This window comes from Salmo salar, chromosome 26 (assembly GCF_965601325.2).
Source record: "Salmo salar chromosome 26, fSalSal1, whole genome shotgun sequence".
NCBI classification, from domain to species: Eukaryota; Metazoa; Chordata; class Actinopteri; order Salmoniformes; family Salmonidae; genus Salmo; species Salmo salar.
Window position 1 is genome coordinate 20682905 of NC_138316.1, and position 18986 is coordinate 20701890.

At 39.8% G+C, this 18986-nt stretch overlaps 1 protein-coding gene across 1 annotated transcript in view; it reads left to right on the forward strand.

Moving 5' to 3' along the window:
* Window positions 1-1690: 1690 nt before the first annotated feature.
* Window positions 1691-18986, forward strand: part of LOC106587342 (disintegrin and metalloproteinase domain-containing protein 10) — a 106887-nt gene continuing 89591 nt past the window's right edge. Inside the window, exon 1 of the mRNA XM_014175660.3 lies at window positions 1691-1877. Coding sequence (XP_014031135.1) covers window positions 1814-1877 — 64 coding nt within the window. The 5' untranslated portion in view covers window positions 1691-1813. The remainder of the gene's footprint in view (window positions 1878-18986) is intronic.

Genomic DNA, 18986 nt, shown 5'->3' on the forward strand with positions numbered 1-18986 from the left:
CACCAGATTTTGACGAAACTTGGGTGAATGATGCGTCTTGCCATAGAGATCCAGCACTTACAAAATTACACTGATTGGCCCAAGAGGGGCGCTATAGTAATGAACTGTACGTACGTTAGTCACACGCAACATCTCAGATACCACTGGCCCGATTTGTATGAAACTTGGGCGAATGATGCGTCTTGCCATGTAGATCCGTCATTTACAATATTACATTGATTGGCCCAAGGGGGGTGCTGCATTATTCGTGGGGGATTACATGTTTACTGTACCTCATACTTCTGCATATTAATCTGGTACTGGTACTCCCTGTATATAACTCCATTATGGTGTATTTTATTGTCCCCCACGATGAAATTGGGGAAGGGACTGTGGATCTGTCTCCATCTGTAAATTCCTAGGCTCGTCAAACGCTATATCTCAGACAGCAATGTCCCTATTTTGACAAAACTTGGATTAACGATGCGTTTTGCCATAAAGATCTGGCATTTACAAGATTATACCGATTGGCCCAATGCAGGAGTTTTTAGTAAATAACTGAATTGTGTTAGTCACACAATATCTCAACTGGTAGCTGCAGCAGACTGACAAGTTGTTATGAGATTTCCAGTTCAGTCAGGGTAGTGGCTTTTTTTAGCCACACAGTGGCAGAAGCTACACAGTGAAAAGAACAACGCTGTATGTCTGATGTACAGTATGTCTAACGGGAAATAAGAGATAGGCATTTTTTCTAGTCAATAGTTACAAAGAGTGCGTTTTCGCTAACCCTAACCCTTTCCTAACCTTAACCTTAACCTAATTATTCTAACCTTATCCTAACCTGCTGTGTAAGTTCTCCTAACCTGTTACAAAACAGTCACCTCTGGTTGTAGCTGTATGGAAGTGGCGTTTTTAGGGAATCTCAACAAAGACGATCAGTGCAGAGACAACATTCAACAAATTCACAATGAATTCAACACAAATAGCTGTCTCTGAGCAGTGCAAATGCATGTGGGGCCACACACCTCTATATCGATTGTTCCTTGAATTTTAAAAAATGTTTCCCCCCAATTCATATAGGCATTGACATTTCACGGTGGAATCTATTGTAGTGATGTACTGTATTCAATACTGAAATCATATTCCATTAAATCAGGGTACAGGGATATTTTTAAAACTCTGTCCAAGACAAATGCATTATTGTCAATACATGATATTGTATTATACAAAGCCATGAGTGCATGGAATTCCCTTCCATCTTATACAGCGCAAGTGAACGGCAAACCTGGTATCAAAAAACAAATAAAGCTACACCTCACAGCACAACGCCTCTCCCCCATGTGACCTACTTGTTGTTTGAATGTACTAACATGTATGTGCAACTGATAGATGCACACACACAAAACATGTTAATGTTTTTAAATGTATGCAAATTGTCAAGTATTTTGTCTGTAATGTCTTTTTCGTTATATGTCGGACCCCAGTAAGACTAGCTGTCGCCATTGGCGTTGTCTAATGGGATCCTAATACATAACAAATATTAATTTGTAGGCTAACTTGATATTGAAAAGTGGCTTGGTTTGTCGCTGTTGAATTTATTGCACTTGAATTGTTGTTTTCAACAAATAAGCGGCCCTATCAAATAAAATAAAACAGGTTTTGTTGCGCTAGTGAGGTAGGAGGGACTAGAACGCTGACTGCGCGCCTGACGTCAGGCCGTTAGACAAGCGGTGAAAGGCGGTTGTGAAGGTACTGCCATAAACAGAGCGCGGACTTCGCCTTTAAGAAGTGCAAATCGAAACAGTAAAGCGTTCGCCGTGTCAATGTTCTAACAATGAATTTAATCGATATGGTCTTGATACAACTCTTGCTGTTTAATTGCATATGGACCATTAAAGGTACGTTTGGGCATTCTGATTCATACAGCAAGAAAAGTGTTTAATCGCTAGCTAGCTCGCTAATCGGATTCAGGAAATGGTAGCAAGCGAGCTAGGCTAGCAGCGTTAACGTTACCTAGCTGGGAGGGGTCCAGCTCCTGTTTTTTTTTTTTTACATTTATGGTTCCGCTAGGACTATATCGAGAGAGCCTAAGAAAGGTCCACCGGAGTAAAATAAGAATGTAACTGTGGTGGATATTTTTCTTAAGACATTCTCAACTATCTAGAATCTGATGTTTACTAAAAGTTATATATTATCAACATACTAGTCCTCATCACTGCAGTGTCAGTCACGCACTGTTAGTTCAGAGAGTCGAGTACAGTAGTTCCCAAACGTGAAATGGGTTCCCCTGAGAAGGTGATCTTAACAAACAAATTAAAACTTTTTTTTTCTCTTCAATTGGGTTTAGAATACAACTTGTTAGTGTCGACTAAGACCTTTTACGCTATTCGAATGTGCTTTCATAGTTCTGGACATCCGGCAGGACCTAAAATTGAGTAAATATGAACACATGGCATTAACTAACGTTAGGGGGTATACTTTTTCCAAATGGGGTCCTCTGTATATTCTAGTGTCAATTTAGGGTCTTGTGCAGTAAACGTTTGGGAACCCCCAGGTCTAGTAGCAAGTTGATTTGTGTAGATGTTTGCTGTCAAAGTGATTACATGCTAATGTACAGAATGTTCTAGCTATTTCGACAGAAAGGAAAAGGCTATTCACACATTGTGACACTGTAAATTACAACTGTCATTCTCATGATATGCCCACTCACTGACTTTTTTCTTTTTGTATTTTATATGTACACAGCCTAGCTAGATCTCTATGGCTCTGATGCAAACATGACTTGATTTATATGGTAGGCTATATGTAGTTAGTGATCTGTATTTTCATCATTCTAATCTGATTTGAATTCATTCAGCACTCAGAGCTCCTGAAAACATGACACATATGGACAGGATGTCCCCTGTGATGTAGTAGCGTGCATTAGAAGAGACTTTTACTGACCCATGTAGGCTTTTTCATAAACATGGCATCAAACGTTTGACTTCATCATTATTCTTCGCCCTGTTAAGGTCCCACTCCATCTGACTATACACCTCATCTGTCTGACATCGCATGCATTTTTAATTTCCCTCTCCTGTTTGCTATGGGATAAAAGACATATGCCGGGTCTGTTTTTTACCTGCTCTGACGGTCTGTTTTTTTCGTGTGTGTGTGAACACAAAGTGAGTAATTGATCTGCCTGAAGCTGCTGTGGGCCTTGTGTTCCCCTGTGCCCCCTGAGCATTGAGCTCCCCTGCAATTCCTGACTGGTGTCCTGTTTGTTCAACGATGGAAACAGAAACATTCCACTGCAGATTAAGTGTTGTTTCAGAGACGGCTAGGTCTGGTTAAATTAAATGATCATGACTTGGATTTCATTTGCTCCTCATAAATTGTTATTGTGTTGTCAAATCCCCATTTTGAAATTACTAGTGCATCAATAATCATCCTAATTAATTATTTTGTTTGTTGATTCCACTTGAGAAACTCTCATTAGCTGATAAAGTAGAATGAACCATGTTTCATGGCTCTCCTCGGTGAGCTAATATTCCCACTCATATGCATTAATGATGGGTGTTTTGTTGACTTAGTTATGTTATTCATGATGGCCAAGTTTGAGCCTTTCGTTTTTCTATTTGTCTTTTAGTACAGTAATGACTCCAATCCATACAAAGGACTGGGACATATGCTCAAATTCTAATACTGTAAAAGTACATTGTTCCTCCCTGTCTTCAACTGTCCTTATGGGGATGACTCTTCTCATGTGGTTTGATTCGTGAAGCAACTCAATGTTACGCCATATTGATTTTACCTACCCTACCATGTCTGATCACGGTTCACTTGAAGGGTGTAAAGAATAATACTTTAAACAATGCCTTCAGCATCAAATTGGTTCACCTGATGTTATGTTGGGGGTCAGATAGTAATTTTGATGTCAGGGCTGTCAGACTAATGGCAGAACTAAACAGAGTAGCAGCAGAGCTCTGTGTGAGGCACATGTTCCCTGGTGTGTCTTTAACCTCTCTTGGGAATGTGGGACGTGACCGTCCCACCTGCGGGACACACTATTCAACAGCCAGTGAAATAGCAGGGCGCCAAATTCAAAACAACAAAAATCTCATAATTCAAATTTCTCACACATACAAGTATTTTACACCATTTTAAAGATAATCTTCTCATTAATCCAACCACATTGTCCGATTTCAAAAAGGCTTTATGGCGAAAGCATAGCATTAGATTGTTAGGACATCACCTTGACAAGAAAAACCACACAGCCATTTTCCAAGCAAGAAGAGGTGTCACAAAAACCAGAAATACAGCTAAAATTAATCACTAACCTTTGATAATCTTCATCAGACGGCACTCATAGGACTTCATGTTACACAATACATGTATGTTTTGCTCCATAAAGTTCATATTTATATCCAAAAACCCCATTTTACTTTGGCGTGTAATGTTCAGAAATGTTTTGCCTCCCAAAACTTACGGTGAATGAGCACATCAATTTATAGAAATACTCATCATAAACGTTGATAAAATATTAACCCCTGTGCGGCCTCCGTCCCGTATGCGGGATGGACATCCCGCGAAAAATCATATCCCTATTAGCATAACAAAATTTTATTAATTTAAAAAAAATGTTTTTCAAATTATATCGTTTTATAGATACACCTCTCCTGAATCGAACCACGTTGTCAGATTTCAAAAAGGCTTTACAGCAAAAGCAAAACATTAGATTATGTTAGAGGAGTATATCGTAAAAGTAGCCACATGGCCATTTTTCGACCAACCACATGCATCACAAATAAGCAATAAGCAAGAAGAGGTGTCACAAATAACCAAAAAACAGCTAAATGCAGCACTAACCTTTTGACAATCTTCATCAGATGACACACCTAGGACATCATGTTACACAATACATGCATTCTTTTGTTCGATAAAGTTCATATTTATATATAAAAACAGCATTTTACATCGGTGCGTAACGTTGACTAACTATTTTCCCTCAAATGCATCCGATGAAACAGAGCTACAATTTACTAAATTACTATTCGAAAACATTTTTTAAATGTAATATTGTCATTCTAAGATTTATAGATGAATATCTCTTGAAAGCACCTGTAATGCCAGATTTAAAAATAACTTTACTGGGTAATCACACTTTGCGATAAAAGGGGATGCGATACTCAGAACAATAGGCTAGCAATAGGCTAGCCATCTTGGAACAATCGCATATCACATCTAGTCTTGTATACTATTGTCAATAATCCCTTACCTTTGGTTGTCTTCATCAGAAAGCACTTCCAGGAATCCCAGGTCCACAACAAATGTATTTTCGTTCGAAAAAATGACTCCTTTATGTTCCAAGAGCTTGTTCTTGTTAGCGCGTCTGAAGGCTGCTCCAAAACTTCCGTCGGCCACGGGACAGCCATTTCGAGAAAATGCATTTTTTTTCCCATTTAGGTTCGTTCAAACATGTCAAACGTTGTATAACATAAATCTTCAGGGCGTTTTTCAACAAGAGAGCCAATAAGATTCGAGGGGGACGATTGTATTGTGTTTCAAAACGTTTCGAAAGGGGAGGGTAACCAGGGGCGCCGGCGTCATAATGGTGATGGCCCTCTCCGTGTGACTACGTTCCACAGCGTCTCATTCATTCAGTTTTAACAGTAGAAGGCTCAAACCAATTTGTGAAGACTGGGGACATCTAGTGGAAGCAATAGGAAGCGCTCAATGAACCATAGCTCACGGTGTGATTAATAGGCAACGTGATGAAGTTGAGTTCGCAATTCAGAATTCCACTTCCTGTTTCCATCTGTCTCGGGGTTTTGACTGCCATATGAGTTCTGTTATACTCACAGACACCATTCAAACAGTTTTAGAAACTTTAGGGTGTTTTCTATCCACAAGTATTAATTATATGCATATCCTAGCTTCTGAGTTTGAGTAGGAGGCCGTTTAAAATGGGCACACATTTTTTTCAAAAATCGCTTTAGCGCCACCTATCCTAGGGGAACGCCAAGAGGTTAAACTTTAAATCAAAGAATTATAGATACACTTCTCCTTAATGCAACCACTGTGTCAGATTTCAAAAAAACTTTACAGCGAAAGCACACTTTGCAATAATCTGAGTATAGCGTTCAGACATGAAACCAAACCCGCCATTTTGTGGAGTCAAAAAAAACTCAGAAATAATAATATAAATATTCACTTACCTTTGATCTTCATCAGAATGCACTCCCAGGAATCCCAGGTCCACAATAAATGTTTGTTTTGTTCGATAAAGTCCATCATTTATGTCCAAATACCTCCTTTTTGCTCACGCGTTCAGTCCACTACTCCAAATGCAGGAAGCGCGCGAAAATGTCATGACGAAAAGTCAAAAAAAGTTATATTTACGTTCGTAGAAATATGTCAAACGATGTATAGCATCAATCTTTAGGATGTTTTTAACAAAGATCTTCATTAATATTCCAACCGGATAATTCCAATGTCTTCAGAAAAGAAAAGGAACACAGCTCACACTCACGTGAGCGCGCACCTCTGAGCTCATGTCATTTCCTCACTCATCTGACTCCAGGCCCTCTTGTTCGTTCCATATTCACAATAGAAGCATGAAACAACATTCTAAAGACTGTTGACATCTAGTGGAAGCCTTAGGAAGTGCAACATGAACCCTAAGTTACTGTGTACTGTATAGGCAATCACTTACAAAACTACAAGCCTCAGATTTCCACACATCCTGGTTGGATTTTTCTCAGGATTTTGCCTGCCATGTGAGTTCTGTTATACTCACAGACATTATTCAAACCGTTTTAGAAACTTCAGTGTTTTCTATCCAAATCTACTAATAATATGCATATCCTACCTTCTGAGCCTGAGTAGCAGGCAGTTTAATTTCGGCACGCCTTTCATCCGGAAGTCAAAATACTGCCCCCTACCCTAGAGAAGTTAAGAGAGCGTTTGCTGCCAACTGTGTGAGTGTGTGAGTAGAGAGGATGCCGCCCAGAGTCCGTGATGGTTCACCATGATGTTTGCTTTCTGTGGAAAAGAGGATATGAGCCAGACCCAGCACTGCCTTCTGTGACTGGAAATCAAATGATTACTGCGGAAACAGTTCTCTTAGAGGACCATGACAATGTTCTTTCATAAACTAAGAAGATATGTCCACTCCAAACGCAATTTTAAAAGCACAGATTTGTATTCAAAAGGAGAGTTTGGGATTAAATTGGTCACCACTATAGCAATTGATGTCCTCTAGGCTTAGGCTATATGCTCAGAGCCTCAGATCATTGTACACTGAGTGTACAAAACATTAGGAACACCCACCTAATATTGAGTTGCATGGACTCTATAAGGTGTCGAAAGCATTCCACAGGGATGCTTCCCACAGTTGTCAAGTTGGCTGGAAGGCCTTTGGGTGGTGGACCAATCTTGATACACACGGAAACAGTTGAGCGTGAAAAACCCTTGACACATTCAAACCAGTGTGCCTGCACCTACTGCCATACCCCGCTCAAAGGCACTTAAATCCCCCTGAATGGCACACATACACAATCCTCCTCCCCTTCATCTACACTGATTGAAGTGGATTTAACAAGTGACATCAATGAGGGATCATAGCGTTCACCTAGATTCACCTGGTCATTCTATGTCATGGAAAGAGCTGGTGTTCCTAATGTTTTGTACGCTGTGTATTATCTTATACATTTTACTGGAAAGGCAAATTATGTTATCAGTATTTGGGTTTCAAAATCTATAATTCAATGCCAGATGCCACACGCAAATTAATAATGAATGTGAGATGTTGTCATAAAACCATATATTTGATTCATGGGTGGATATTAATGATTTGTTAGGGTTTGTGGTAACAGATTCTTCCCTTTTGACTCAAATATGTTTCCAGGGTTGGAAATTAATTATTCATAGAGGGAAAGCAGGAGATCTGGCTTATCTGTTCTTGTTGAGAGAAACATTTTTTAGCTGGTACTGACCCAAAAGCCATCATTTCTAAAGAGGAAGTAGAGTAGGCAGCCATGTTAATTGACTAGGAACATCCCTATGTTCCAACGCATCATATTCTCTTCACTTGTTGAGATGCTGTCTTTTCACTAGCGCTGTGGCAGTCCACACACCGGCTTCATTTTCTCCCATTCTGCTGTTTCACACAGACATTACATGGGGTGTGTGACTTCCCCTGACATTTGAATGTATTGGACAGCATTTGCCAAGAGAAGATAAGATGTCAGCAAGACTCCGAGAGAGCGACTCTGCCGAAAGGCCTTGCTTGTATGTGGAGAATAAAACAGTGTTTTGGAGCCATCAGGAGTTGCACTGAGTCCTGTGCTTTGGTAATGCACAGTGGCTTGTTAGGGAGGCATAGCAAAGCCTTTCAGAATGTGGGGTTGTGGGAAAAATATGTAATCCTGGATTATATTTCCCCTCACATGTCCAAAGAACTTCAATGACTTTCCACAATTGACATTGTTATAATATTGTATTTTGTTAGTTTGAAGCATGCAGAGCAGCATTCTAGTATATTCACACCCACAAAGGCAAATATTGACCATATTCAAGATGTGCAATGTCAGTGTCAGAAATACACAGGGGCAGAGGGGCTTTGTGCATTTTTGCCCCTAGATTTTCCATATTTGCCCCCGAAAGCTCTTGACAGAAAAGCTGCCCCAATCTTTTCCAAAACAAGTCAACGGGCAAAATATGCCCTTTAGATACTTTTTTTCTCCATTGGTATCACACTTCATACAGTATGTGTCCACAAAGGATTGTCCTTGACTCATCCAATCAGATAAAGTGCACTCTGCTGGCAGCTGTCTCTTTCCCCCCAGCACTCCCTCCTTCTCACCCTCTTTGTTGTCAACATTCTTATTTTTGGTGCATTTTCCAAGTTGTGAAAATGCTAGTGTTCTTGTCTGGTGTATTGTCAACTAAGGTCAGAGATTGCTTAATTGGATTTCCCCTGTTCAAGGTCATCCTTTCCATGTTTCAGGTGTAGCCTAATGTGCAGGCTATAAACAAATAGGCCCCATGTACGAAATGCAGGGAAGTTTGTCTAGTGGTGACATAGTATTGATACCCAAGGCAATATGACATTTCTTCACCTTAGGAGGAAATGTGATTCACACAATCATTTTTTTTGCTTCTCTAGTTTAAACCTCTGAATAAGCCATGATTAACCCACAGCTGCATTTTATCATACTCTTACCGTAGTGCGTGTAGGGTTGGAACTTTCAATAAAGACACTCCCGCTCTCAGCTGGTTGTAGTGTGTATGGTGCTGCAATAGTGTAAACACAGTGACATGATTGGCGGAGCTGTTTCCGTTCTGTTCCATCCCAGGGTGAGCAGACAGAGGTGTGTGTGTGTATCACCAACATGCACTGTAAGATTAATGGGTCATGACAGGAAATGGGTGCTTTGCTGTGTTTGTGTGTGTGTGTGTGCGCGTGTGTGTTTTTGAAAGGTTGAAAAACACAGGGAAATCAAATTGTATTGGTCACATACACATGTTTAGCAGATGTTACTACGAGTGTATCGACATGCTTATGCTTCTAGATCCGACAGTGCAGCAGTGTCTAACAGGTAATATCTAACAAATTCCACAAAAGCTAGTACACACAATCTAGTAAAGGAATGGGATGAGAATATATAAAATAGATATGTATATCATTATGGTAGGAGACTATAACAGTGTTAAGTACCTCAATGGACCGTAAAGGTAATCACTCTACAAACTATCATCACTGTGCCCTTAAGGAAGTCACAAATATTATGGACACATTAGAAATAGCGGATATTTGGAGACTAAAAAACCCCGACCTAGTGAGATATACATGGAGATTAAATCAAGCTAGTCATCTTGACTACTTTCTTGTCTCTTTCTCTCTTGCATCAAAGGTTAAGTTTTAATAAGAGACAGAATGAGATCGGATCATCATCTAATTGGCATTCACATAACTCCTATAGATTTTCCACGTGGACGGGGATATTGGAACTGTAATCAAAGTTTACTGGAGGACAACTTATTTTTAACTAAGACAAAATAATTTATAACTGCATTTTTCCAGTATAATATAGGTTCAGCAAATCCCCTTATTGTTTGGGATACCTTTTTAAATGTACCTTCAGAGGTTATTCAATTCAATATTCATCAATAATAAAAAAATAAGTTTCTGGCTAAAGAGACAAGACTAACAAGGGAAATCCATGAACTAATAGTACAGGTAGATAGCAATTAAAACAATACTACAGAGATACAAAACAAGTTAGAGGAAAAAGAACTTGAACTTATTCAAGAACGATCTAATGTAATCTATGACAAAAATAAAGCAAACTGGATGGAATATGGAGAAAAATGCACAAAATTCTTCCTCAATCTCCAATACAGGAATGCTAGCCAAAATAATTTGCAGAAACTCGTTACTGAAGACGGAGTCATCTTTGATTCTCCGAATTATATTTTAAAAAGAGAATGCTAATTATTTTAGGCAGATGTTCTGTTTTCCGTGTCATCCTCTCCCACTGAATGAAAATTACGGTAAGGAATTATTTCCAAATAATATAAAAATGGAAAATTAACAAATGTACAGAAAGATCAGTGCGAATGCCAAATTACAGAGGAATACCTTTTTGAGGCTATTAAATCCTTTCAGTCTGGAAACACCCCAGGGCTTAATAGCATATCAGTAGAGGTATATCAAGCCTTTTTTTGATTATAACTACTCCTATAGAAATGGTAGTCTGTCAGGTACTCAGCAGGAAGGTCTGATTTCTCTCTTATTAAAACAAGACCCAGATGGCAAATATAAAGTCCCTGTCTATCTAAAAAAACTGGAGGCCCCTTACACTTCAATATTGCGACGCAAAAATACTAGCGAAATGCATAGCACTCAGAATTAAAAGGGTTTTACCAGGTATTGTTCATCTTGATCAGACAGGTTTTTTACATGGATGATACATTGGAGATAATATACGACCACTGCTAGAAATAATTGAACATCAACATCAAGTAAGACTGGATTTTTTTATTTTTTATAAATGCCTGTATTTTTTCAGTTTCGGTAAATCTCTTTATAAAATGGGTAAAAATAATGTATAGCAACCCCAGGTGTAAAATAGTAAATAACGGATACTTCTCAGAGTTTTGAATTGTCAGGAGGAGTGAAACAAGGTTGTTCGCTGTCACCATATCTATTCGTTATGGCCATCGAAATGCTAGCTATTAAAATCGGATACAATAACAACATTAGAGGATTAGAAATCCAAGGCTTAAAAAGGTGTCCATGTATGCCGACGACTCAAGTTTTATTGGAATTTTGAAAAAATACAACTTTTACATTACCCTGCAGTTTACCTATAAAATAGGCTGATGGTGAAGTAGACATACTTGGTATTCATATCACAAAATATATAAATAAGCTCTCCACAATGAATTTCAATAGAAAACTTGTAAAAATAGACAAGATCCTGCAACCATGGAGAGGTAAATACCTGTCTATTTATGGAAAAATTGCCCTGATTAACTCCTTAGTCATATCTCAGTTTACTCAGTTACTTATGGCGCTGCCTACTCCTGATGATTCGTTTTTCAAATCATATGAGCAAATAATATTTCGCTTTATCTGGGACGCTAAACCAGACAAAATAAAACAAGCCTATCTATATTATGAATTGGGTGGGTTGAGATTATTAAATATAAAGCACTAAACCTCTCTCTAAAAGCTTCACTCATTCAAAAGTTTTATTTGAATCCTAAATGGTTCTCGAGTAGATTAATAAGAAAAGCTCATCCATTGTTTAAAAATGGCCTTTTTGCCTTTGTGCAGATTGCCATGTCTCATTTTCGATTAATTGAAAATGATACTTTATTCAAAGTATCTGTCTTTTTCAAACAAGTATTGCTTTGCTGGCTACAATTTCAATTTCATCCCCCTGAAAAGAGAGAACAAATATTATGTCTGAACTCAAATGTGCTGGTTGATAAAAATACCTGTATTTATGGGATAGATGTTTGAAAAGGGTATTTTGTTCTTAAATGATATTGTTATTTGGAATGGTAGAGTTATCAGAAGTGCATGGGAAGGTCTGCTCAATCCAATAGTACAACCAGTTGATTACAGCATTACCCCAAAAATGGAGGATGCAGGTGGCAGCGGGAGGAGGTAGGGAACTGGTCTGTCTGCCCAATATATATATATAAAGGATCAAAACTGGCGAAGGAATCAAAATAGAAAAGTATACCAGTTTCATTTGAGGACCAACTGTGCCATACAGATTGCAAAATAGTTGGGAAGAGATTTTTGATGTACCGATTCCATGGTACAGGGTGATTGAGTTGATATGTAAAACAACGCAGGATTCAAGACTTTGTGCTTTTCAGCTAAAATTATTATATATAATTCTTGCCACCAACAAAATGTTGAATATTTGGTGCATAAAATCATCGAAGCTCTGCAGATTTTGTTGTGAGGATACAGAATCAATAGACTATTTTGGTATTGCCCATGGTCCCGTGTGGCTCAGTTGGTAGAGCATGGTGTTTGCAACGCCAGGGTTGTGGGTTCGATTCCCACGGGGGGCCAGTATGGGGGGGGGAAATAATTTTAAAAAAATGTATGAAATGTATGCTTTCAGTACTGTAAGTCGCTCTGGATAAGAGCGTCTGCTAAAATGACAAAAAAAAAAGTAAAATGTAGGTAGCCTGTTTCTGGTCTCAGGTTCAGGAATGGCTGAAAATGGATCTAAAATTAACCCTAGAAATGGTACTGTTAGGAGATCTGGAGAGACCTGGTCAGTCAATTACTAATACTCTTAGTAAAAGTATTTATTTTCAACTCGCAATCTGTGGATAGATGGATTGGGATGTGGAATTGGAGACATGTGGGAGTGGAGTTAGAATGATGGGCAAATATAAAAGTCTAAATAAAACACACTTTTTATTATGTTTGAATGACACTGAGGGGCAGTGTTTTTACAACTAATGCCAGTTTGCCTGAGGCTGATGCCGTGCAGGTACACATGCATATACTCACACTCGCATTCAAATAAACGCATACAAGAACACACACATGCATGTAATAGTGCCAGACATATTCAGTTGGCATTGCTGTAATGATTTTAGTTGTTATTTATTTGCATTGTTTGCTGTTTTCTGTCTTTTTTTCAATTTAGTTCATTCTCTTGGTTGCTGGTGCATTGGGGGGTGGGGAATGGAATTAATTGTATTTTTTATTTTTCTTCTTTGGGGGTGGACTGTGGGAGGGGTCTCGAGTGGTTGAGGGACAGCTATTGGGGAACTGTGGGGGGATCTTGGGTTCACGTTTTTTTTTCCCTGGTGGGAGATCTGTCAATGTGCCCTTGAGCAGGGCATTGACCCTGGATGCTTCTGTGTGTCGCTCTGAATGGGAGTCTGTCGGATGACTGGTATGATGTAGTTGAGGGGCTTCACTGCAAGTATATTGTATGTTTTGGATATTAAATAAAATTTTAAAAAGTGTAAAATATATGGATGAGAAGTGACAGAGTGGCTAAGATGCAATACATAGTGAAGGATACAGTATATACATATATGAGTAATGCAAAATATGTAAACATTCTTAGTGGCATTATTAAAAGTGACTGCTGTTCCTTTTTTTTTTTAAAGTGGCCAGTGATGTCAAGTCTGTAGGTAGGCAGTTACCTCTCTGTGCTAGTGGTGGCTGATTTTTAGCAATCTGATGGCCTTGAGATGGAAGCTTTTTTTTCAATCTCTCTGTACCAGCTCTGATGCACCTGTACTGACCTCGCCTTCTGGATGGAAGCGGGGTGAACAGGTAGTGGCTCGGGTGGTTGTCCTTGATGATCTTTTTGGCCTTCCTGTGACATTGGTGTTGTAGGTGTCCTGGAGGGCAGGTAGTTTGCCCCCGATCATGCGTTGTGCAGACCGCAGCACCCTCTGGAGAGCCCTGCGTTTGTGGGTGGTGCAGTTGCTGCACCAGGCGGTGATGCACCCGACAGGATCTTATGGGAGAGAGTAAAGGGAAGAAAAATAAGAACTTTCGATGTAATCTCACTGCTATTGTAATGTCATAGGTTTCCTGGTTGACAGTATTGTGGACCTCGGCAATATGGATGCTGAATGGTTTTTGTGTTGAGGGATTTGAATTAATTTTAGAAGCAGGCATATTTGTTCTCTCCAGTACCATTTCTAGGCGTCTTGCTTTAATATGTACTAATCCAGGTATTCCCAAACTAATCCAGGTATTTCCAAAACGCGCAATGCCGTCAGGGGTACGCCAAATAAAAAAAAAAATCACATTTAATTAACACTTTTTCATAATTTAAAAAAAATATTCTTCACATTTTCAAACAGTCCATTTAGTAAGGCCCGCGTCCAGAGTCACATACCAGCTCTGTCTACCTGTTGACGACGTAAGTTTTTCTGCTTCTACGAGGACATCAAATGCTAACATCAGTAATTTGTTGTTAGCCCAGCTAGCATTGACACTGACAGTTGTGAATCTGATGCAGCCGAAGAGCTACTGCCCCCTTACCCGGGAAAGCACAGACGAAGAAGTGCAAATATGATGAACTACATTGATTTGGGGTTCACTTATATTGGGAGTAGTGCCTTTCCTCAGCCACAGTGTGTTTTATATGTGCAAAAGTACTATCTCACAACTCAGATGAAACTCTTGCGCAGACATTTAGAAACAAAACATGGCAATTTGAAAAATAAGCCACAGGAGATGACTTTCGAGTAGTAAGACATGTATAAAAGCAACAGATACCATTTAATTAGAAGCATCTTATATGCTGAGCTACCGAGTGGCTAGGACAGGCAAGCCCCATACTATTGTGGAGGATTTAATTCTTCCTGCTGCTGCGGATATGGCTGGGGGAAAAGGCAAAAAAAACTATACAGGCAATGCATGGCAGGAGATGTTTTGCAACAATTACTGCTTCGCATACAAGCCAGTGAATTCTATGCATTACAGCTGGATGAGTCAACAGACGTGGCGGGCCTGGCACAGCTCCTGGTATATGTCTGTTACGTTTTGGGGGGGGGGGTCAATTAAGAAAGACATCCTCTTCTGGAAACCAGGAAAGCAGGAGAGGATATTTTTAAAGTACTGGACAGCTTTGTGACATCAAATGGACTTTGGTGGTCAAGAAGTGTTGGTATCTGTACTGATGGCGCAAAAGCCATGACAGGGAGACATAGTGGAGTGGTAACGCGCGTGCCAGCAGTTGCTCCCGACGCCACTTGGGTACACTGCAGCATCCACCGAGAGGCTCTTGCTGCTAAGGTAATGCCTGACAGCTTGAAAGACGTTTTGGACACTACAGTGAAAATGGTTAACTTTTGTTAAAGCAAGGCCCCTGAACTCTCGTGTATTTTCTGCACAATGCAATGATATGGGCAGCGACCATGTAACACTTTTACAACATACAGAAGTGCGCTGGTTATCAAGGGGAAAAGTATTGACAAGTTCTTTTTTTGAATTGAGAGACGAGCTTAAAGTTTTCTATACTGACTATAATTTTCACTTGTCTGACCACTTGCATGATGACGTTTCTCACACGACTGGCCTATCTGGGTGATGTTTTTTCTCGCCTGAATGATCTGAATCTAGGATTACAGGGACTCTCCGCAACTATATTCAATGTGCAGGACAAAATTGAGGCTCTGATTAAGAAGTTGGAGCTCTTCTCTGTCTGCATTAACAAGGACAACACACAGGTCTTTCCATCATTGTATGATTTTTTTGGTGCGCAAATAAACTCAAGCTTACGGACAATGTCAAATGTGATATAACGAAGCACCTGAGTGAGCTGGGTGCGCAATTACGCAGGTAGTTTCCCAAAACTGATGACACAAACAACTGGATTTGTTATCCCTTCCATGCCCTGCCTCCAGTCCACTTACCGATATCTGAACAAGAGAGCCTCATCGAAATTGCAACAAGCGGTTCTGTGAAAATGTAATTTAATCAGAAGCCACTGCCAGACTTCTGGATTGGGCTGCGCTCAGACCATCCTGCCTTGGCAAATCGCGCTGTTAAGACACTGATGCCTTTTGCAAACACGTACCTATGTGAGAGTAGACCGCATCAAGCAACAATTCAGGAAACTGAAACATGTAGCCAAGCTTAAACAATCACGATTACCAGTGATGTTTTACTGACAGGGACCTACCAGTCATTGCTTATCAGACTCACCACATTGGTTTGTTGACACACCGTTTCCTCTGCTGCTTTCTTTTGTGGAGAAACTGTGAAATGGTTGGCTAGTTTGTTCATTCTGAGACTTGTGACATGGTGCCTGACATTTGTATTTCTATAATGACTGTTCTAACATTCCCTGTCAGTTTGTTTTTCTGGCTTTTTTCAGAGTGCATGGTTCTTCTACCACTAGTGTTTTGACTTGAAAATCAGTTTCCTGAAAGTTTATTATTGTCTAACATTGACCTGAAAATGGCTCCTGCGTTTAAATCGTGTTCCAGTGTCAAATCATTATTCCTTTCACAGCAATATCCCTTTCAGCTGGGAGCTGTAAGGAGCATCACATTCACTTCTGACTTCATTATCACTAGGCTCTTTGCTTGTTAACACAGACCACTAACTTGCCCTGCCTCTTGTTTCTTTGCTCTCTGCATCATACTCAAGTGGATGTTGAGCAGTAAGACTAGAATTTAGAAATCCACTCCAAACCGCTCTGTGTGTGTGTGTGTGTGTGTGTGTGTGTGTGTGTGTGTGTGTGTGTGTGTGTGTGTGCCTAGTCTAGTTATACTTTTGTGCTGAACCCTCAGCACCTAGAAACATGCCTTCACATCACAATTTCCTTTGGTCTCCGACTTGACTTTCCACAGTAGGCTAACCTAGAATTGTGTGCAGACATTGTGCTGTGTGCCATAATGGCTGCTTCATAATTATTTTAGCATCACATGAGCAATGGACCCCACACCCTGTACAGTAATTCAGATGAACCTCTTCTAAGCATGCATGGAATGAGGAGGAACATTGTACCTACATGTGGACATGGCATTGGTCCACACCACAATAGTAACCACCAATGCCATGTTTTCACCCCTCAGTAGTCAATGGCTGGATGTCTTGTCAGGGATGTTGGCTAGTGTTTTACCCATCACTCACAGTGTTGTTGTATGGTGCAATAGCAACCAGGAGAACAAGTGGTGGAGCTCTGAGCCCTCTTGCCTGTCAAAAAACCTGCCTTTTCCCAGCATGTTAATGTATGGGAAGGGTGAGTCATCATGACCCAAGCTGTTTCCACTTCCTCTGTTCCTGTCAAGGGGTTCTATCTAGCCTTTCAAGCTTGGCACCTCCATGTGTGAGGATGAAGACTTCACTGAAATACTATTGACCAAGCCTACACTATGAAGCCCACATGCATTACTTGTCATTGACTGCTCTGGTAATTTGGGCTAACAGGTGCATTCCAGCAGGATACAAATAAGGAGTAGCCAACATTTTTTCTTGCAAATAGTGTTAGCCCTCCGTGTCCTTTACCCTGCCAACTAATTCAAAGTCAGTGACTACCTGCAACACTATTCAAATGGTTTGACTAGGCAAACAAAATTCTTGTATTGGCTAGGCATAGGCTTATATTGTTTCTCGATTTGAATATTCCAGAGGGTTTTACATTAACTTTTTGTGGCTGCTAGATAAGGGAGGAAATTATGTTAATAAATGACTTGCTAGTTATCCCTGTTATTTTTTTATGTCATGAAAACACTTCCTTATGCTGGCATATTCAGCACTGGGGTCACAGTCCTCACATGCCCCTCCCTTCCTCCGGACAGTGACCCAACACACAGATGTGGTGTGATACGGAAAGGAAAACAAGAGGCACGGCTGTGCCATGGTAACAGTTAGGTGTACATTCCTCCAATGGGTTTTCTCAATGAAAAAAATCCATGAATCCACTGGAGTCGTATGTGGTCTGACAGCTGAAGGGACCGTGGTGTTCCTGCCATACTCCATCTCTGACCGTTTCCCTGTTGATTCAGTTCGTCCTGGGCAGCTTTGGCTGCTGTAGGCTGGGCTAGAGTGGGTTTGTACATAACAGGCTACATATTTCACTTTTAGGACAGAGGTTTAACAACTGATGATAAAATGAGTATCACTGGAAGGCATATCCCCTGAAACTGTACATTGTACCAATAGAGGGCAAAAGATGTCTCATTGTCATGAAGTTTTAAGGTATCTTTTTTCTTTTCTTCTTTTTTTGTAACTGAATAAATTGTTGCAACATCGGTTCTAAAGAACTTTCAGTGTTGCAATTACTAGGGCTGTGATGATGCCTGTATCACAATATATCAATGTATCAATTACTAGGGCTGTGATGATGCCTGTATTACAATATATCAATGTATCAATTACTAGGGCTGTGATGATGCCTGTATCACAATATATCAATGTATCAATTACTAGGGCTGTGATGATGCCTGTATCACAATATATCAATGTATCAATTACTAGGGCTGTGATGATGCCTGTATTACAATATATCAATGTATCAATTACTAGGGCTGTGATGATGCCTGTATTACAATATTTATTTCCATGGCAAAAATGAAAACACGAAGCAGAATCTGCTCTATTTAAGTTGTGTGCTATATCCTGGAAATTAAATAAATGTGACTCTGGATGACAACATAATGATGTTTTGTTTCCAACATTAGGGCTGTTTTCCTAAAGAAGTTAAATTCACTTCATGTTTTGTTTACTTGCCACGGTACAAACATGTATCGCCATACTGGTATCATCCCGGCCTGAACAAATATTAAAACGAGGACTAACCTTGTTCTTTAACCAAACATTTCAATTAAACTAAAGGCTGTTTTGCATGATAGGGTTGTCAATATTTAATGTGTATCACTTCTCAGAAATACCAGCCCTTTCCAAATTGAGCCATATACAATGAGCTGTCTTTTTAGTTAAATAATTGCATTTCTCTCTTGTCTATTCTGCTTTATTCCACTGGTGTTGCATGTTAGTAGGCTGTGTG